At 39.5% G+C, this 22,938-nt stretch overlaps 1 protein-coding gene across 4 annotated transcripts in view; it reads left to right on the top strand.

The window, feature by feature from the left end:
• Nucleotides 1-22,938, top strand: part of prkar2b (protein kinase cAMP-dependent type II regulatory subunit beta) — a 97,937-nt gene that overhangs the window by 58,709 nt on the left and 16,290 nt on the right. For all 4 annotated transcript variants that reach the window (XM_062981708.1, XM_003221540.4, XM_062981710.1 and 1 more), the window contains exons 4-6: nucleotides 695-778; nucleotides 19,496-19,602; nucleotides 21,846-21,999. In XM_062981708.1, the coding sequence (XP_062837778.1) occupies nucleotides 695-778; nucleotides 19,496-19,602; nucleotides 21,846-21,999 (345 nt within the window). The remainder of the gene's footprint in view (nucleotides 1-694; nucleotides 779-19,495; nucleotides 19,603-21,845; nucleotides 22,000-22,938) is intronic.

The following is a 22,938-nucleotide window of genomic DNA, read 5'->3' as shown; positions in this document are numbered from 1 at the left end:
GTACTTTAAAATCTCAGTTAAAACCATTAAAACACATCAGAGGTATCATTTGTAATAATATATAGGCAGTTAGATTCAACACCTATTTACAAACGGGGATAATACATCAGGAAGTGAGAGGAAATCTCCTCCTAAAAAGAGAAATCCACTCCTGGAAGAGTTAACATGGCAAAAAGGTGTCTCTCCACTGCAACCTTATCACCAATCTTTGTTTTCATGACAACCCCAGATTTTCAAAATCCAATGGTCCCAGGAACAGAAAATGAGATGAAATCTTCTGAACAGGGGCACAGACAGCAACACAAAGATTACAGGGATGTTAACGTTTCCCTATGCTATCCAAAACTAAAATAAAAATAAAAATGACTGGAGTTACACTTAAAAAATGTACCTCTTCCAATTCATGTACAAATTCAACTTAAGAACTCACCTATCCTTTTCTTTCCTCATCACTTTTGTTATTTCCCTTACAAAGCAATAGATTTGTTATAAGAATTTCTTTTTTCATTCCTGTACTGTTTCTTTCTAAAATGAGATTTTTAAAAATGATATCTTCTATTGTTACCTGAATCATGTTAAATAGCCTCAGAAGTATTACTTCAGTTTGCTTACTTTGGTTATGACCCTTTCTATGATTGATTTTCTTAAAATTAATCCAAGAAGATGAAGATTTAATTGCAGTGATTTCTTTCAGATTATCCACCCCAAAACAGATGATCAAAGAAACAGACTGCAAGAAGCTTGCAAAGACATTCTCCTATTTAAAAACCTAGATCCGGTAAGAGTTTTTTATTTATTGCTTAATTATATCAGAAAAGGAATGATAGATTCAAACATCATTCTGGGATTTTCTTCGTTAGCAACAAGGCATTGGCGATATGGTTAGAAAGAATGGTTTGAACAAAGCCAAACTTAATTGAAGCAGTTTGAATTGTTATAGTATTGGTTTTCAGATCCTTGTTTAAGGAACATATGTGCTTACTTGTGTCAGGGATGGAAATTAAGCAAGTAGTTTAGAACTTCAACTTCGATTACTCCTGTCCAGCAAAGAGAATGGTGAAATATGTTAGGAATTACAGTCCAGCATAATTTGGGGGACTGCACAACTATTATCCAGAGGTCAGTTGGAATATTTTACCTTAACTCTTATCAAAAAAGTAATCATCCCTTTATCTGAGTAGAGTGTTGAAAGGCAAGAGTCCATTCTGGAGAATGTAAAAGAAGCACAATGCCCTGTACTCTTTCTGCTGTGATGCTGCTTCTGGCCTTTTTGAATGCCTGAATACTGGCAGTGGCCAGGGGCAGCAGGCTCCTAGTTGGTATCAGTGCTTTTCCTCTCTGTGGAATAATCCGTGATCTATCTATGGATCACATCAAAATCCATAACTTTATCCCCAAAACCTACCCCAATGTATACATGAGTATGTATAATAATTAGAATACCTGAATCTAATTTCATTTTTAATATTCTAGATACAATCCAGGCCCAATCTGCAGCAATCCAGCTAGGAATTATAGATTTGTATTAAAAACCCGGATGAAGAAATGTGTATATAAACAGATATGTGTGGCAAATGTCTAGAGCTGTAACAATACAGTGGGGTACACCATATCCTCAAATTTATGCCCCCAAGGAAATTTCCTTCAGTCCCCAAATTGCCAGCACTACAGTAACTTAAACTTGAGAAACATTTAGAAAAACAATGTAGGCATCCAAAGAAATTTATTTATTTATTTATTTATTTTATATACCGCTCTTCTCCCCCAGGGGGACCCAGAGCGGTCTTACATAATGGCAAGATTAATGCCACATATAATACAAAATATAGTAAAACAAACGATCGTAAAAACACACTTAAAAACCAATATCATACCCCATTTAAAACAGTAAAACACTGTGTGGCCATTACAACAGGGCCAGTAGCATTGGGCCAAAAGTCAGAACCAGTCTGTATTCAATTACACATTAATCCAGCGAATACATCAGATTATATCAACTGTATCTTAGGATGGGCCAAAAGCTTGGTCCCACATCCAGGTCTTCAGCTGCTTGCTAAAAGACATGAGTGAGGGGGCTCCCCTAATCTCCCTTGGCAAGGAGTTCCACAGCCGTGGAGCCACCACCGAAAAAGCCCTGTCTCTCGTCCCTGCCAAACGCACCTGTGACGGTGGCGGGACCAAGAGCAGGGCCTCACTGGAAGATCTTAATCTGCGGGGCGGCTCATAGGGGGAGATACGTTCGGAGAGGTAAGTTGGACCAGAGCCGTTTAAGGTTTTGTAGGCCAAAGCCAGCACTTTAAATTGTGCCCGGAAGCTAACAGGCAGCCAGTGGAGCTGCTTCAACAGAGGAGTTGTATGCTCCCTGTACGGCGCTCCAATTAATAACCTGGCTGCGGAACGTTGGACTAGTTCCAGCTTCCGAACAGTCTTTGAAGGCAACCCCACGTAGAGCGCATTGCAATAGTCCAAACGAGATGTAACCAGAGCGTGGACCACCGTGGCCATGTCAGGCTTCCTAAGGTATGGGCGCAGTTGGCGCACAAGTTTGAGTTGTGCGAAGGCCCCCCTGGCCACTGCCGAAACCTGGGGTTCCAGGCTCAGCGATGAGTCCAGGAGGACACCCAAACTGCGAACCTGAGCCTTCAGGGGGAGTGCGACCCCATCCAGCACAGGCTGTAACCCTATACCCTGTTCGGCGTTACGACTGACCAGGAGGACCTCTGTCTTGTCTGGATTCAACTTCAATTTGTTCACCCTCATCCAGTCCGACACAGCAGCCAGGCACCGGTTCAGGATCTGGACGGCCTCCTTGGAAGCTGGAGAAAAGGAGTGATAGAGTTGGACATCATCTGCGTACAGATGACACCGAACTCCAAAACTCCGGATGATCTCACCCAGCGGCTTCATGTAGATGTTAAACAACAAAGGGGACAGTACTGAACCCTGTGGGACTCCACAAGACAATGGTTGTGGAGCCGAACAGCTGTCCCCTATCAACACCTTCTGGGTACGGTCCTCAAGGAAGGACTGGAGCCACTGCAATGCAGTACCCCCAAGGCCCATTCTCACGAGGCGACCCAGAAGGATACCGTGGTCTACGGTATCGAAGGCCGCTGAGAGATCCAGGAGAACCAGCAGGGACACACTCCCCCTGTCGAGCTCTCTGCGGAGATCATCCACCAAGGAGACCAAGGCCATCTCAGTTCCATGCCCCGGTCTGAAGCCAGACTGTGCCGGATCCAGATAATCAGTTGCTTCCAAGAATCCCTGGAGTTGCGAGGCAACCACGCGTTCCACGACCTTGCCCAAAAAGGGGAGATTGGAAACAGGCCGAAAGTTATTCCAATTAGTGGGGTCAAGTGATGGCTTCTTCAACAGCGGTTTTATTACGGCTTGTTTGAGGCCGGCTGGAAGTCTGCCTTCCCGGAGGGAGGCGTTCACCACCACTCTTACCCACTCGACCAACCCCCCTCTGGCTTCTTTAACCAGCCAGGATGGGCAGGGGTCTAGGATGCATGTGGTCGCTCTCGCTTCTCCAAGGACCTTGTCCACGTCCTCGGGTTGCACAGATTGAAATGAATCCATCAAAATAGGACAAGCAGGTGCTCTTGCTACATCTTCGGAGATTGCATCAACCGCAGCGTCAAGCTCGGAACGAATCAAAGCGATTTTCTTTGAAAAGAACTGGGGAAAAGCTTCACATTTCTCTGCCACATCATCTGTGGGCGCAGTTTGAGGGGTGTTGTTAAGCAGCCCTCTGACAGTTCTAAAAAGCTCGGCAGGACGGTTTTTGGCTGCCTCAATTCTAGAACTATAATAGGTTTTTTTTTACAGCAGCCATTGCTTTGCAATATGTTTTCCTTTGGGCTTTAACCCGTTCTAAATTTGATTCGCTCCGTCGCTTTCGCCACACATGCTCTAGACGCCTCGTCTCGCACTTCATCGCTGCCAACTCCCCGGAGAACCAGGGCGCTAGTTTAGCTCTGCGCATTGCGAGGGGCCGCTCCGGAGCGATCGTGTCTATTGCCCCGGCCATCTCCCCATTGTAGAGAGTGACCAGAGCATCAACAGAATCACCTACCGTGGAGGCGGGAACATCCCCAAGAGCCATCAGGAATCCATTTGGATCCATAAGCCTCCTGGGGCGGACCATCTTAATGGGTCCACCACCCCCGCGGAGGTTAGGGGTTGCAGTAATTCTAAACTTGACCAAGTGGTGGTCAGTCCATGACAGTGGGACTAACGAGAGCTCTTCCACACCACCACCATTCTCCCATCCCTGGCAAAATACCAAGTCCAATGTATGTCCAGCACAGTGGGTAGGGCCAGAAATCACTTGGGACAGTCCCATGGTTGCCATGGTATCCATGAAAACCTGAGCCGCTCCCGACAGGGTGGCCTCTGCATGTATGTTGAAGTCTCCCAGCACAAGAAGCCGCTGAGACTCCAACACCAAGCTCGAGATCACCCTGGCTAGCTCAGTCAGGGAGTTTGTAGTGTTGCGGGGTGGATGGTACACTACAAATATCCCTATACTGTCCCGGTCTCCTACCCGCAGGTGGATGCTTTCAAATGAGGTAGATTGCGGGATGAGGCATCTGGTCACGGGGATAGAATCCCTATAGATTATTGCAACCCCACCTCCCCTCCCTCCGGATCTTGGCTGGTGCTGAACAGAGTAACCTGGAGGACAGAGCTGAGTGAGGTTAGGCCCACCCGACTCGTCCAACCAGGTTTCTGTTATACAAGCCAGGTCTGCTCGCTCTTCTAATATCAGATCACTTATAGTGGTCGTTTTCCCATTAACTGATCTGGCATTCAACAGCACCAGCTTTAATCCATCAGGTCCGCCATCCCGGATACCCAGACTCACCTTGTCAGGAGACCCTTTTGGAATACGTTTTGGAACTAATAATGATCTCTGAAAGTCCCTAGGCCCAATTAACACATTTGGTCTCCTTTTCCCGTACCTCCCTTTTCCTATAACCGTCCCAATGGCGACTCCATGGCTGGCAGAACTCCCCCCATCCTCTGCACATCCCCCACTCTCCTCCCCTGACCATTGTTTAGCTGGGTCAGCCTGACTGGGCCAATTGAACAAGCCAGATGGTGGCACTTCCCACCCTCTTCCCACCCCCCTTGGGAAATGGCAAGCTTCCCAAGTGAATTTTACATAACCAATGTAAGAGGTTTAAGTGTCAACAGTTTTCTCACTCTGTGCAGTGCTAGAAATCTATGGAGTTAAAGGAAAACATAATTAGGTAGAATTATTATTTGTATAATGGTGCCCTCATTTTGTCCTCCCTCTCCCCATAGCTACACACCTGGGAAGGCCCATAACCCCAGAAGCAAATCATATGCTTTGCATGAAAAATATTTAAATCCTGGTATTTCTAGGCCCATTGGGGAAGGGCTTCCATTGAAACTCTCAAGAGGCATTGTAGAACACTGGTGGGCCATTATCCATGGTCTAGCAGGCTGTCACCAAATTAATGTAACCATTCTTAGAAACTCCCCGAATTGCCTCATGTAACTCTATGACTCATGGGCAAAAATTATGCCATGTTATTCTCAATTTGCCATGGTATCCTGTACCTCTTGGGTCTCTTTGAAACCAGGAGGTGTACCAGAAGTCACTCCCTGTTTGGGGGAAAAGGGATTCCTTTGGGGCTCAAGGGGCCAATATTATATTGAGTGAGGGATATTGAGTAAAAACAAAATAGATGTGCAGTGTGGGGGGAGCCACAGAAAAGTGCTCTTAGGTTCTGTCCTTTCCCTAGTATAAAGCATGTTTCTTGATTCAAAAAAGTGGAAGTGGGTCAGGCTAGCCATAGTCTTCCTTTTTGTTGCTGATCAATACAATTAATGCATTTTGAATAAAGATCCAGTTTCAAGTGCCTATGTGTAGTAAAACTAGGGTTGTAGAGTGTTGTCCTAGTCTTCTCCAAATGTGGTGGGCTACGATTCTCACCCACCCCTGCTAAAATGGCCAGAGTGAAGGACCATGACAGTTAAAGTCCAAAACAATTAGAAGGTACAAGATATGGGAAGGCTATTCTAAAGCCCTTCAGAATTTTTTAAAAAAAATCAGTCAGAGATAAACAACCCAGTATTCAAAACTTTGTTGCATGTGTCATAGGTTTTGCTCGCAGTTGTTTAATGTAATGAATGCTGGAGTCAATTCTGTGACATTTACGTTTTGCAATGTGACATTTTGTAATGTTGACAAAGGATATCAATGGATAGCAAATACACGATTGGATTGACCTTGACACACACCTTTAGCATTTTGTCTTTTTCAACAACTCAGATATGTGTGGTGAAAACTGTTTAGATTTTGGCCAAACATCTTTCAAAGATGTTGAGGTGTGAAGGAGAACAGGCTGCTATTCTCCCAATAAGATGCATTCCCCACACTTTTAAACTCTTTCAAATAGAGGCAGGAGGAGACAACAGTCATTTCTTCAAGCCAAACCTGCCGGTGTTGGTCTTGAGTTGCCAATATCTTTGCCCTTACATACTGTATATCTTCAGTTGTAAGTTTCTCTTTCACTCTCTTGAAGGGAGAATTTGAAAAGTGTAATAACTCCCTAAATAATGTTCCTTCAAGCTGAAATACTGGGAAATTCAGTGTATTCTTTGTACTTTTGAGTTCCCTTTGGAAGGGCAAGACTGGCCTCAAAATGGTACAGACTGAAAAGTTCTCTGTGTATCTCTCCAGCCGTAAACACATTGATTTCTGACAGGAGAATCGTCATGTTTACCTGCGCTAACAACCCACAAATGGAAGATATAAGGGCCACTTTAATATTTTCTTCCTTTTTGATACAAACAGGCCCTTGTTCAAGCCTTTCTTTATGTACTTTTATTAATGAACCATCCCATAGAAACAGGAAGTCAATAGCAAATGCCTGTAAGGAGATGGCCAAAACTCCTTGTTTGTATGGAAGAAAATGACACTACTTCAGAACAGCACACAATAAACCCTTAGGGGATTGGAGTGAATGCTCTATTTACCAGGGCGAGCATCTGGTTTGTCTAAATCAGTCTTTATTCAGCTTAAGCTTCAAAGTTCCAGAGCAATTATCTGGGGCATTCCAGTCATGGACAGACTGTGTCTTAAGCCTTCAGAGAGGAGTTTCAGTCCTTCAGAGAAACAATATACAAGCTGAGAAAACACCAAAATATAGAGTCACTAGGGGTGGCCATTACGGGAGCTCTACCAGGTTGCATTCAGCACATGGAGGCCCCAGTAGCGCAGTGGGTTAAACCCTTGTGCCGGCAGAACTGGTGGCATGAAGTTTGGGTTGCTGACCTGAAGGTTGCCGCATCAAATCCAACCTGGGGAGCATGGATAATAATTTAATAATAATAATAATAATTTTATTCTTATATCCCTCCCCATCTCCCCGGAGGGACTCGGAGCGGCTTACATGGGGCCATGCCCAGACACGACAGCACAAATCAGATAAAACATTAAGCTCCCTCTATCAGCTCCAGCTCCATTGGTGACATGAAAGAAGCCTCCCACAAAGATGGTAAAAACATCATAACATCTGACATCTCCTGGACAATGTCCTTGCAAACAGCCAATTCTCTCACACAAGAAGCGACCTGCAGTTTCTCCTGACACACACACACACACAACGATTTAAGATGTCCTCGACACCCACCTATTTTCAGTACCACTACCACCAACAAAAATACATAAAACACTTCTAAGACGCACCCCATTTAACTGAATGAAACTAAATAGTATTGTGTTTTCACATTAAAAGGAGTGTCTTAACATTGAAGAAATACAGTATCTCTCTGTGTGTATGTGATATTTACTTTCTATCCCTCCTTTCTCCCAATATAAGACATAGCATTCCATCTCTGACAGATGGAATATAAAACTACTATTAAAATTGTATGTGTTCGGCAAGTGCTGACCTTGTACATAGCTGCTAGCTCTGTCTCATCATCACATCTCCGTTTGCTATGGAAATTTGGCACAGAATGTATTTATATAACAATTTGTGGAAGGTGATGTTATCCTCAGTTTCTTGTATAGTCCTGACTTTGGAGCTACATCATCATTGTGTGAAATGCATTGGAAACATTACTTAATAGTATGGCTATTTCGCAGCACCATATTATTCACTTTCTTCCTCCACTTTTCCATAGTGGGAATCAAAGGGGAAGGAAGAAGGCAAAGTCCGCTGCTCATGAGAGCCCCCCCCTCTCCATTTCAGGAACATTCTTGCTACCCTTTGTTCTACGTGACTCCCTATAGAGGCTTGCTTTGGACTGCTCGCACACTGCTTGCAAAGTGAGCGGAAAGCAAGGAAAAGGTGCCAAACCAATTGTGGAGACTTGCTTGTAACCAAGCATCGCTGGTTCTCTCCCCCTCCCCCCCCCCCCCCAACTTCAGTGACTGTATGCTATCTTTGATCATTCTGTCTATGTTTGGTTTGCGGTGCTTCTAAGATTGTGGGCAGTGTTCCTTTAATCTGCATTCAGTCATTCATGTTGCTTCTGAGATTGTGACTAATGTCTCTTATAGCAGTGTTCCTCAGCCTGGGATCCAGGGACCCTGGAGGTTGTGATGTAATCACAGGGGGTCCGTGAGGGGCTAAATAAATGTTATGATTTTTTGCAGTTAAATCTGAATGAATACCCAAAAACAGGCACTTTGAGAGAAAAGTTATTATTGTTGTTTTTGTTATTACTATTGTTAATACTACTATTGTGGTTATTATTAGCATTCGTAGAAGTAGAAGTAGTAGTGTCATTATTATTGTTATAGTTATTGCTATTACTGTTGCCATTATTACTGTCTATTAATGTTATTACTGTTCTGCTATTACTACTATTATTAAATTATTAGTATTGATGATACTATTATTTTAAATTCTTTCTTTGAAGTTCATGTCAGTGTGATTGCTTTGTCATAATGATTACCTGGTTTTTCTATATTTTTTCTTTTTCTTTTTGAAAGAACACTAAGATTGATCACTGGCAAAATACCAACTTCATTTATAAAATTTTCTTGTAAAGGGGTATCATTATTATTTTACAATATGATTACAAAGGGGTGAAGGGGTATTGCTATGATTTTACAATACGTATTGTATTGGTTTTACTGTAAGTCACTTTGAGTCTTTTTTAGAGAGAAAAAACGAGGTATTCATCATCATCATCATCATCACCATCATCATAATTATAATCAACATATTATATTTTAATAGGAGTGTGCACCTTAGCAGATTAACTTATATCCCCTTCTCTCTAAATTTCAAGGACCTTCATGAGAAAATTGAAATAATTATTTAATGCAGTCTAGTGCATTAAATAATTTAGTCATTAAATGGAAACTTGGGGTCTAAATTGGCTTTTGGAAGCAATTATTTTGTAATCCCTAGATGCCACCTGGTCACTACATGACTCCTGTCCTGCACTTTACCAGCTCCTTTGATTTTGTTATGGTGTTTACTTTAATTAGTTCTACCTGATACCTATACAGGAGGTTGAAGTGGTGTAATCCTGGCCTAGGTTCCTTTCTATTAGTCACACTTCACCTCTGGCTTATCCCTATTTTTACCACGTGAGTCCTACCATGGCCCATATTGCCATCTTGTTCGATTTATTTTTTATACCCATTGGTTGTAGAATTACCCAAGGGAGTGATTGCATTTGCTTTTATTAAGGTATTATATTGTTTTAAAATGTTGGAATTTTAAATATGTTTTGTTAATTGCTGTTATATTGGTTTCTTGTATTTTGTATGATGAATATGTATTGAATGTTTTTGTTATGTGTAAACTGCTTTGAGTCCCCACGGGAGATAGAACAGTATATAAATAAAGTTTGTTGTTGTTGTGCCTTAAATCTTGAATTAGGTCTTGGGGGTCCATAGCCAAAAAGGTATTTAAAAAGAGGTCAGTGGTGAAGAAAAGGTTGAGAACCACTGTCTTACAGTATTGTAACCACTGTATAATTTTTGCATCTATATATATATATATTGCACTATGCTCAGACTCATTGTTCTGATATGCAGTTTTATCCTGTTTTATGCTGTTATATGGTTTTATTGTTTATATTGTTTATATTGGTTTTATTGTATGACTGTTTATTATATGTGACATTGGGCTTGTTACCCATGTGAGCCGCCCCGAGTCCCCCTGGGGGAGATGGGAGCGGGATACAAAAATGAAGTGTTGTTATTATTATTATTATTATTATTATTATTTGTGATGGCACGCCCGATCCTTTGGGAAAACTATAGTGTCTGGCTTTACTCGGCGCAATCTGTATAACTTCTGATAAGATCAAGATCTTTAACATGCAGAGGCACTTTAGCGGAAAGCTGCCCGCAGGGTGAGGGAGGAAAGCCGCACACCTTTTCCTCGCCCCGTGTGGCCCTTCCTCGGCAGCGGGAAAGGTGCCTGTGGGGTGAGGGAGATGAGAAAGGCATGCACCTTTTCCTCCTTCTTCACACCACATGCACTGTTCTTGGCAGAGGAGGAAGAAGTCACCACCGCGGGGGCCGGATAAATATTAATACTGTAGTTCAGTTCAACATAGATAACATCTCTTAATATGTGTATACATTTTAGAATCCTTGTATATATGCGTGTGTGTTTGTGTATTATACTTAGAGTATATAAATATATAATACTAGCTGTGCCCGGCCACGCGTTGCTGTGGTAAAGTGTGGTGGTACGGGAAATAAAGTATTAAGGAATTGGTGGTAGTTAGTTTATGTTATTTCCTAAAGCTTGTGAATATACAATATTTCTGGTTGTTTCTTTTTTTGTCTGTTGGAGACAAGTATGAATGCTGCAATTAGCCAAAATGATTAGCATGTAATGGCCTTTCAGCTTCAAAGCCTGGCTACTTCCTCTTTGGGGGAATCTTTTGTTGGGAGGTGTAAGCTGGCCCTGATTGTTTCATGTCTGGAATTCTCCTGTTTTCAGAGTGCTGTTCTTTATTTATTGTTCTGATTTCAGTGTTTTTTAATACTTTGAACCAGATTGTGTTCATTTTCATGGTTCACAGCAACACAATAATATTATTAATAATAATAGTAATAATAATGACTGATAGACAATACACAGTACTTTTATCCCTCCTCAGCTTCCTTCTTGGGGGAATCCTTTGTTGAGAGGTGTTAGCTGTCCCTGATTATTTCCTGTCTGGATTTCTCCTGTTTTCTGAGTGTTGTTCTTTATTTACTGTCCTGATTTTAGAGATTATATTGTTCTGTTTTATTATGCCACAGTAATTTTTATAAATTATATTTATGATCTTATATTATTTGCTTTGAACTGGATTATATGAGGCCCCCTTCTACACAACTGTATAAAATCCCCATTGAACTGAGTTATATGGCAATGTGGACTCAAGATAGTCCAGTTCAAAGCAGATACTGTGGATTATCTGTCTTGGCATTCTGGGGTATATAGCTGTGTGGAAGGGCCTTGAATCTACACTGCCATATAATCCAGTTCAAATCAGATAATCCATATTTTATAGGCAGTGTGGAAGAGGCCTAAGTGAACCCTCAGCCATCGTGGGTCCATTGCTAGGACCCTTCTGACTGGCAGCCAAGGGGAGAACGGCTCTTCCTCATCCTCTGTAATTTGGACTTTATTTTTTTAGATTTTTTCATTGAAAGATATAGATTGGATGATTATGTCTTTTGTGGCCAAATTTGGTGTGATTTGGTTCAGTGGTTTTGTTGTTTGCTCCATGGGAAAAATGCACATTATATATTATATTATATTACAATTATTTATAATAATAATAATAATAATCATAATAATTATAAAAAAACTTTATTTATACCCCGCCACCATCTCCCCGGCGGGGACTCGGGGCGGCTAACATGGGGCCATGCCCAGAGCAATACAATATAATAAAATATAAAAACAGCATATCATAGCATAATTAAAAGTAATACAATAGATAATAATAAACATCACATCAAGGAATCAAGAAACAGTAAAACAAGAGCAGGCTGTATGAACACAAAGATAAAACCCGGAGTGAGAGGGACAGAGGGGTACTCCAATGTGGACAGGGACATATGAAAGTGGGGCAGTTTAGAGGATAGATGTTCGGGGGGGAGTAACACAGAAATTTATGCTTATAACACTACACTATTCATAATGGCAACTAAATACAATGACAAATCTAATTTTTGTATTTATTCAGAAATTATGCTTTTCAGCAACCAAAATATATATGCAAGCTAAAAAAAACCTGAGTTCACCTTTTCAACCAGTTCTGTCTTCTGACAGTGCCTTACCTGTCAGATCAACAGGTACTTTTATACCTTCTGACAAAGACAGCCATAGCTTCCTAAAGCAGTCAAACTTCCTCTTCTTTTTTTTTTAGAAACTGCTGCTGAAATCTGCACTTTGTCTTCTGCTTGATCACAGCACTTACATTTTGTTCATATTCTCAAGAACTTGCATCAGTTTAAGTAATAGGTGCCAGAAGCTCTATCATTTTCACTGCTGCCACAAAATCCCTTAGCGCATTTCAGTATAGATGGTGCTTTGTTCTCATCTTATGCAAATAGATCACATAGTGAGGCAAAATGGTTCTTACTAATGGTGAGGCAAAATGGTTCTTACCCTTTATTCGCTTTCTAAAAAAGATCGTATTTTAAAATACTGTTTTTCTCTTTTGCTTTCTCTTTCCTACTACCATCCACTCTTACATGGTAGAAACATACACACATGTAAGTTTCCCTTGCATGTATGTCCTTTTTTGAACATTGTAAGCACTGATACTGTAAATGGTAAATAAGAAATCCTTCAAGCTAAGAGCAGCTATTCCATTAGTGCAGAATTAGAAAGAGAAAACCTGAACTTGACATTTTTCCTTCAATGGGAGGTTTTTGAGCATAACAAAACTCGTTTCTTTGTGACAAAGCACTGAATTTGCCCCTTGTCATCTTAAGTGGTAAAGTTATTTCCATCCTGTTATATGCTGACAGTATTGTCATCCTTTTTTTGTACACAGTAGGTTTCTGAGAGCTCTAGGTTAATATGGTGAGAAAGAACTTCTAAATGTTAACTACCGGTATTCTAAAACCAAAGTCATGATTTTTGCAAGGAGAAAGCAGAAACATTGATGATAGCTTAATAAGCAACAACTAGGGCAAGCTATTTATTATAAATACCTGAAGATAACATTTAAAAAGTCTGGATCTTGCTCCACACACTCAAAAACCAATGTATTATCTATGAATTTACCAGCGAATTGTCATGGCTTACGATGAAGATGAGGGGAAAGGGTTTCTTTGCCCAGCATCTGAATTGTGGCAAATATAGATCAGCAACACAAGCAGTCTGACACTGAGAAATGCACCTTTGTAGAGCAGGAGTAGCAGCCCCAAGGAGATAGGGATACAAAGTCAGGTCAGGATCAGGGGTTTCAGGAAGAAATCCAGGAACTAAATATTCCAGCTAGGCTGCAATTAAGATCTGATGCTATTCAACTGCAGAGATCCAGTCGGTTGGCTGAGAGGTGGGATCACTTGGGAAAGTGCCACGAGTAGCTGGAGACTGGATCGGCTATGAGTGGATAAATAGATACTGCTTATAAGCGGGAAGGTATTAAAGCATTCATAAGAAAATGCCAGAAAAATGCCCGCAATTTGATCAAGGAGGAAGTTTACGAACAGAGCTCTTTGGCAGGAAGATGGAGCGAAAGCACACACACACATCCCCGGCCAGAACTGAGCGCAAGTCTACAAGATGCCAAAGATGGGGAAAAGCCTATATATACCTCTATCTCTGTACAATTGTCTGTCTTGTCAATGTATAAACGGCATTGAATGTTTGCAATATATGTGTGTTCTGTGATCCACCATGAGTCACACTTTGGAGTGAGAAGGGCAGAAAATAAATACTGTAAATAAATAAATAAATAAATAAAGTACTGATTGGAACTTGACTTTGTTGTTTGGCTTGCAGCCTCGGTGTTGGTGAGATTTCTTGGCTTTGAACATTCTGGAAAGGACTTTGGAGTACTCTAGTGTCTCACCCTTGTTTTAGATGACTTTGGACTGCTTTGGACTATGATATGGTGTGTGACTGTTCAATAGTATTCTGGTAGACATGACTTTGACATAATGGTGTTTTTCAGTATAAGGCAGGACTGGTTGCTCCCTTGAGCTCTACAAGACCAACCTATTCCCCCAGTTAGTGTATGGGGCAACAGTGTGCATCCACTCAGATATAGTATTATTGGGTTCAATACACCTTTGTAAAAAAGCAATCTTCACTTGGTTAAACTTTGAATTTGAACTGGGAACTGTGTTTTCCTCTTCAGCATGTGTACGAATTTGTACTGAGAACTTCCTGCACTTTCCTTTATTTTCATTTTATGTTTTGAGGTATCTAGGGTGTGATTTGGTGATGGCTGAACCACCAATCTCATTTACATTTAAGAGATCTCCAGAAATTACTGGTAACCTTTTTGGACTTCATTTGTTGAAACAGCTGTACTTTCCAAGGCTTTGACCAATACTGTTGACATCTGTTGTGTCAAACAGACCATTTATTACCTGTGGACAGTTTAAACAACTAGACAGTAATTTACTTGTTCATGAATTCAAAACTTCTTATTTGGACAATCTAGTGAAGACAAGGCTGAATGAATGTGTGAAGTTTTGGAAAATCCCTCCATTAGAAAATTTGTCATTTTATTGAGTTATATTGAACAGATTACGTGACCAGCTCCTCTGCTGGGAGAACAGCACAATCCTTCAGAAGCAGGAGGAAGCAATCTCTCTTTCCCACTGCAAAATATGAGCATCCTCAAAACCTGTTGCAGAGGGCTGGGAAACCTTTCAGAGCCATTTTGTGAGCTTTTCCCAACAGCTGCACAGATCAGAATGTAGAAAGAAAGTCAGATTTCACAACAGAGTCAACATGATGTTGAATTTAGGCCACTGTTGGGTTTGAGTACAATTAAATGAAAAGGTTAGACATTACATCCCTACTCTAAATCACTAGTTTACATTGCTCCCGAGACTTTGCATTCATTTGGGCAACTAATTTTACAAGAGATTTACTGCATGCAAGAAACTTGTTGAATAACTAAGGAAAATCTTGATATACTAATGGTAATAGAATAATCATCAATAAACATAATAATAATAATAATAATAATAATAATAATAATAATAATAATAATAATAACAACAACAACAACAGATCCACCTTTCCCAGTTTAATTTAACCTGCAAACTTGATAAAGATTCACCCCACTCTATAATTAAAGTCATAGATAAAAACATCGAAGAGTAATGACCCTAGGACAGAATCTCCTTCCAGTTTGAGTGCTGGAACCCCTCTGACCCTAGACACTACACCAGTTGAGTATTATCAGCAAGAAGTTTATTGAAGAATATATGAAATCCAAGCAATAAAAATGATGCAAAATGTATAGTCCTAAAAGGAATCTTCAAAATGTAACAATCCATGAATTTCAAGTTACAAAGATAAAACACAAGGTACAAGGTTGCAAAATCCACAAGAACAAGGCAGCATAAAATCCCAATAGTCAGAACAGGAACTTAGCAATACTGGAACCATGAAACTAGAAATCCACTTGAAAGCAAGATTGGCATGAAAAGTAAATGTTGATCACACTGAGGTAAAAAGCTTTCCCTTGTCTATTATAAAGCCTTTTCTGTCTCATTCAATGAAAAGAACACATTTCATTTCACTTTCCCACCAGATAAAGATTTACTTTCCCCCTTTCCTCTGGAGATGAGCTGACCTTTGACAGACCTGTGAACTCTCCCTTTCTTTACAAAAGCCTTGTCACCTATCTTCCTTCTCATTAAATTCTGTACCTGACAACTCATCCTCATAAGACTGATTCTCAGAGAAAACCTGCTGAGGACCTCTCTCAAGAATTTGGCCTTGAACATTCTCTATCTGCAAGAAACCTCCGACTCAAAGCCAGGCCTGTCAAGAAAACCATAATCTCCATTGTCATCAGACACAGACACAGAAACCCCAGCATCCCCACTGACATCAGACAAGTGCAGCCATTGATGTTAACTCTTTTGAGCATGGTTTTCTAACCAGTTGTGGTTTCCGTTTGCCAACGTTCCCATCTATTTCACATTACGTGATCACTTCCCCCTAAAGTACTGAGTACTTTGAGTCCAGTGGCCAACTTTTCTCTATTGGTTTGGATTGAGCCTGGGATTGCCACTATCCTTGTTCTTTCCTTTTCCTTTTGAAATAAATTATGTGCAAGGCACATAATCCCAAAAGTCAAACCTTTCTTGTCTACACCATTTATATAGTTAGTCATTCCTTTTTAGTATCTTTCTGTCTCTGCTTCGTTGTCTGCCCTTCACTGCCAGAATTGAAGAGTGCCTTAAAACCTGTGCCTTAAAACTCTTTCCTTCAGCTTCCTGGCAAAGCTTCATAGCCATAGGTGAACAGCTCAAAAATGTTCTTGGCTGCGTTTTTGGTACCCACATGAATAAGGATCTGTGTTTTTGATGAGTTTGGCACTTTGTCAGTGACATCCTAGATTCATATGCCAGGAAGATAACACACTTACTGATTCATCTTGTCAGTCTGGCATATTGGTGTCTCTATACTTTTGAGCAATGAGTCCCTAACCACCAGTACCTTTCTTTTCTTCTTGTGTTTGGTGGGTTACCTTGACACCTTCCTTGGCATGGGGATTTCTTTGTTGCTGGTTTCCTGATTGAGTGTTTTTAATGGTTGTTATGCTGCTGAGGTGTAGGAAGCAAATGTTTATTTGGAGGGGTTTTGCGCGGTGTACTCTTGGCAGTGACTTTTGTCCAGTGTGTTGTTGGGTTGTTTTTTTTTTTACTGTTACAGGCCTTTCAGTTTTCACTGGCAGTTTCCTCCTGTTGGTTTTATATGATCAGTTCTTACTATGTTTTATCAGGAAGTCGTCCTGTTCTCTGATGCATTGAAGAGATGCAACACATATTTGGAGTACACTGACTTTTTCTTCCAAGAGAGCTACCAGTTTGCACTTGCTACAGGTGTAGTTGGTGATGCTTCCTGGCAAAAAAAGCAAATGTTGTATATATATTGCAGCAGACAATGAAATTGTATCTCCCCACTTGGTCAAATCTTAATAGAGATTTATTGCTCCTCAGTTTTTTCCCCATATTCATTTAAACTTTCTTCAGAGCCATCTCAACCTCATTTTTTGAGGGCTACCTCCACATCACCTCCAGAGTAAACAGGGATCTGTGTTTCCTGTCAGTGTCTATTGTCCTCCTGGTGGCAGGGGTCATACTGGTGAAGATAATTTTTGTAGTGCCAAGACCAAAACTGACCTCACCTTCTTGTTCTTTGACACTGCTGCTGGACTGCAATTATCACCATTGCTGCTTTCCCATTGCCACCACTGCCACTCTGTGTTGTTGCTCTCTGATGTCAGCCACTGGGTAGCTACCTCTTCATGTTCCTCCATCTTCTTGCAATCAAGGTGGCTCTTGCTACTTACTATGGGTCTTTCTGCCTCTGTAGTTATATCCCCTTTCCCTTTCTTCTCTACATTGATTCTTGAAACCTTTTTGCATGGCAGCTTCATCTTTCACGTGAAGTTTAGCAGCATCAATCCAGTTGTTCCAGGGTTGTTTCAGTATTGCTTTTAGGATGGTAGAGAATTGCACTTCTTGATGGTTGCCATTGCCACACTGTATTTGCACTAGCACTTGTTATACCTCAGGAAGGGATTTCTTTGCAAACATGGAGTCAGGGGGAGAAGGTTGATGAAAAGATGTTGATTCCTTGAATTAGTCACCAACCTCTTGCTGTCACCACTTGCCTGGCCCTGAATTTCCTGTCTCCATCCCTCCACACTCCTCACCAGCTAACCATCACCATGTGAACTCCTTTCCCTATTGCAAACTCATGCTTAAATTCAAGGCTGGGCCAGTCTCTTCAGTCGAGGACACATAACAACTAGCAGTGCTTGATGAGAGTCACTCAAAAAAGAAAAGAAAACGAGAAAGTTGAACAAGGACTAATTTCCTTTCGTTGTGTTTGCCTTGTCTAAGTTATATGGCCTTGGCAACTTGGTTGTCCAAAGTCCAGAAAGCATTTCAGCCCTCAGATTTAGCGCATATACTGTTCATGGGACACACACACCCTTTTTGGGTTAAATACTGATTCCTTAGTATTGTGGTAAAGTGTAAAAAAGACAAGGAAGTAGGACAGAAAAAGAAACCTGAATTGATATGCCATAGTGTTTTTAAAGATGATACATTTTCAGTTATAGAATTAGTGTATATAGTAGAAGGTTCTCAAAAATGTTAAGACGAAAAAGAAAATTAATTAATATACTCTTGTTTGTTTGTCTTTTCAGTCCCATATGAATAGGGACATGTTCTTAAAGATATGTTTCCAGAAGAGACTGTCGTAATGTAAGCCAGACTGGACATAAGCATAAGCATAATACTGTTGGGTTCTTAATCACTGGTAAAAGGTCATAGGCGGCATGCTCTTTCTATACTTTCTTCCCTTCTCCTTTGTCAGCATTATTTTAATGCCCATAATGTAGTAATATTGTTCTGCTGAAGATGTTTTGCCCAGATTTATTTATTTATTTAATACATTTATATCCTGCCCTTCTCACCCCGAAGGGGACTCAGAGCGGCTTACAAATAATATTTACATACAGTGTATTATATCACTAGCACAGCACAACACTAGCACTATATACCAGCATATTGCACCACACCACTATGCTGTAATATTACCAATATTATACAATATTATTATATTGTATTATTAGTAGTATTATATTGCATTACATTATAATATTATCATCAATATTACATGTATATACAATATACTAATTATTTATTACTGTAAATTATATTGTATATTATATACAATATTATATATATACATACATACAGACAGACACATATACATATATAATACTATATTATTAGCATAGCATGTTACAGGGGGGAGGGGTCTCCAGCTGATGGCACAGAAGACAAGATGGAAATGTCTTCCCAGCTTCCCCTCTTGCAATCCCTTCCTCCCTTCTCCAGTCTTCTTCCCTTGTGCACCCTCCAAAACTTGGTGGGCTGATAAACTCTCTAAAACCGGATATTGATTTCACTATATCATTAAATCTTCAAGTCCTGATTAAAATTAGGTTAGTCATGATTAATGCCTGGTGCTGATTGACCCTCTTCATTTGGGAAGGGGTACTGCAAAAGCTTCAGATTGCATTGTGAAAGTTTCCTTTGCCGTATTTGGGTCAATAAATAAAAAACCATTGGGTGGATATTTTATTTGCCCTCCTTACTGCTCTTAGTGCTACTACAATTACCTGTTAACGATTCTAATTAACAGGTAATTGTAGTTCAAAACACCTGCTCCCCCCCCCCCCCCCACTGACGGTTATTGGCATTTAAGAACAGTATCTCAATATAAACTCGTCTATTTTTATATTTTTGATTTAACAGGAACAGATGTCTCAGGTATTAGATGCCATGTTTGAAAAATCAGTTGAAGGAGGGGAGCATGTCATTGATCAAGGTGATGATGGTGACAACTTCTATGTAATTGACTGGTAAGTAATTTGTATATACAGACTATCCCCAAGTTAAAAAGAAGATAGGTTCTGAAAGTTTGTTCTTAAGTTGAATTTGTATGAAAGTTGGAAGAGGTACATTTTTAAGTGTAACTCCAGCCACACACATGCACACATATATGTAGGCTTTGGTTAGCATAGGGAAGGATTAACACCCCTGTGGTATTTCTTTTGCTGTCTGTTCCCCTGTTCAGAAGATTCCACCTCACTTTCTGTCCCTGTGATAATTGGATTTTGAACATTTTCGGTTGCTGTGGAAACCAGGATTGATTATAAAGCTTCAGTGGAGACACCTTTTTCCCATGATAACTCTGTCAGGGGTGAATTTCCCTTCTTAGGGGTAGACTTCTCTTACTTCTTGTTGTCTCACCCCCGTTCTTAACTATGAGTCATATGTAAGTTGGATATTCGTAATCTGGGGACTGCCTGTATAAATAATGGTTCAGAGCAGGTCTGAGATTGCAACATCACATAGGATGGAATCAACATTAGTGGTAGTATTAATATCTGTGATTTTTTAAAAATCGTGTCAGAAGTGACTTGAGAACATACTGCAAGTCGCTTCTGGTGTGAGAGAATGGGCCATCTACAGAGACGTTGCCCAGAGGATGCCTGGATGTGTTACCATCCTGTTGGGAGGCTTCCCTCATCCCTGCAAGTTAGAGCTGACAAACGGGAGCTCACCCTGTCTCATGGATTCAAACTGGCAACCTCTGTGAATAATATAAATCCAATGGAAAATAAATATTATGAATGAAACTATGGTGGGCTCAATTTGGTGCAATTGAATTACCGTATATACTTGAGTATAAACCGATCCGAATATAAGCTGAGGCACCTAATTTTACCACAAAAAACTGGGAAAACATTGACTCCAGTATAAGCTGAGGGTGGTAAATTTCAGAAATAAAAATAGATACCAATAAAATTACATTAATTGAGGCATCAGTATGTTAAATGTTTTTGAATATTTACATAAAGCTCAAATTTAAGATAAGACTGTCCAACTCTGATCAAATCATTATTCTCATCTTCTTCAATGTAAATGTGTTTATGTATCCTTTTAATAATAATAGAGTAAAATAATACATGAAATAATAATAATAAAAAATACAGGAAAATAATACATGTAATATTAAATAGAGTTAAAATAATAAATGCAATAATAATAATAATAATAATAATAATAATATAAGATAGGAGTGAAATAATAAATGTATTAATAATAATAATAATAATAGAGTAAAATAAATGTAATAGTAGCAACAATAATAGAAAAATATAATAAATGTAATAATACCAATAATAATAGAGAAAAATAATAAATGTACCATATATTCTCGAATATAAGCTGACCCAAATATAAGCCAACCAGGACCTTCACCCGAGTATAAGCCGAGGGGGGCTTTTTCAGTCTTTAAAAAAGGGCTGAAAAACTAGGCTTATACTCGAGTATATACAGTAATTGCATTTAGATGCTTAAGAATTATTAGTTTTGCTAACATTTGCTCTAGTTGCATTGTATTCCTCCACTTTTCTCTGCACATTTAATTATAATTATGGTTTGATTAGACTGTTTCCAGAGAAAACTCAATAGTAACTTTAGGTGGTGTAATGCTCCAAATTCCTCACTGAATTAAACTAAATGGTACTGTGCTTTCATATCACTTATTTGATTTGATTTTTAAAAAAATATTACACATTAAAATATTGTTTTTATTTCCACTCTACATCTGTAGATTTTGGAACATCATATTCATATTTGATTTCAATTGGATGATAGAATTTCTTAAAGCCATTTTATAATGCCTTTTTGCAGTGTTTCGGCTATTGTAAGGTTTGCAGATTCACCCATTTCTGCCTGATGAACTTGCCCTGGAATCATATTGATTCTAAAAACTTGAAGGGAGGGAGTTATCATCAAGAAAAGGCCACAAAACAATTGGAAAGTGATTTAACAACTTTAATCTGATCAGCAGAAATTAAAAGGTCTGGACCAAAAGGAAGCTGTGATTGCTGAGCCCCAAAAAGTTTTAATATGGCTCCAAGGTGAGATCAGTGTGGATGTCAGTTTAAGATATGTTTGTTTTCTTTTTTCTTAACTCTTACCTGAGATGCCACATTCATGGAAGTTATATTAACAGTTTAATTTTAACTTTCTAGATATTGCATATTTTAGAAAATGGCATATCCATTCCTTATGCACTTTGTATGTCTTACAGGGGAACATATGATATTTATGTGAAATGTGAGGGTGTTGGAAGGTGTGTCGGCACCTATGACAACCGTGGGAGCTTTGGTGAATTGGCTTTAATGTACAATACACCTAGAGCAGCTACAATCATTGCTACCTCTCCTGGTGCTGTGTGGGGCTTGGTAAGTACCTTGCCGTCAGAGTTAGTTTGTTCTTGACATCTGAAAATTAAATAAATAGTAGTTTACTTTTTACAAAGATATAAGAGTCTAACATAGGGCACAATACACCATGTACTTCAGTTTCTCTTAAAATCAGTGGGTTGGCTTTGGGCATTTTCCTACTATTCTTTTCATTTAGATCTTTCAATGAAGAATTATTTGATTAAGCTGATTATCTTTATCATTATTAAGTTGATTTAGTTTATTATCAGTGTAGTAAATAAAACATCATAAACAGATGTATGGGTAAAACTCTATTATTTTATGATTCTATGATTCTAAAAGCAAAAATTCTAAAACATTTTTGAGATTTAGATGATACCTCTGTGTCCTAGTAGTTTATCATCTTATAAGATACATTCAGAGCTGGCCCTAGAAAATTTTCAAGAGTAGGCGAACAGAATTTTGCCCCCCCCCCCAAATTTTGCCCCCCCCAAACCAATCGCTCAAAAAAATACTAATAATATGTGCACAGACAAATACTAATAATATATTGTTATCACAACAATATACAGTAGTCTCACTTATCCAAGCCTCGCTTATCCAAGCCTCTGGATAATCCAAGCCATTTTTGTAGTCAATGTTTTCAATATATCGTGATATTTTGGTGCTAAATTCGTAAATACAGTAATTACAACATAACATTACTGCATATTGAACTACTTTTCCTGTCAAATTTGTTGTATAACATGAAGTTTTGGTGCTTAATTTGTAAAATCATAACCTAATTTGATGTTTAATAGGCTTTTCTTTAATCTCTCCTTATTATCCAACATATTCACTTATCCAAGCTTCTGCCAGCCCATTTAGCTTGGATAAGTGAGACTCTACTGTACTATTATTATTAACACATTCATAATATATTATCACTAATAGTAGTACTATATTCATATACATAAT

The sequence above is a fragment of the Anolis carolinensis genome, chromosome 5, assembly GCF_035594765.1.
Source record: "Anolis carolinensis isolate JA03-04 chromosome 5, rAnoCar3.1.pri, whole genome shotgun sequence".
Taxonomy (NCBI): Eukaryota; Metazoa; Chordata; class Lepidosauria; order Squamata; family Dactyloidae; genus Anolis; species Anolis carolinensis.
The sequence above is the reverse complement of the archived record's forward strand: the minus strand, read 5'-3'. Positions and strand labels throughout refer to the sequence as shown.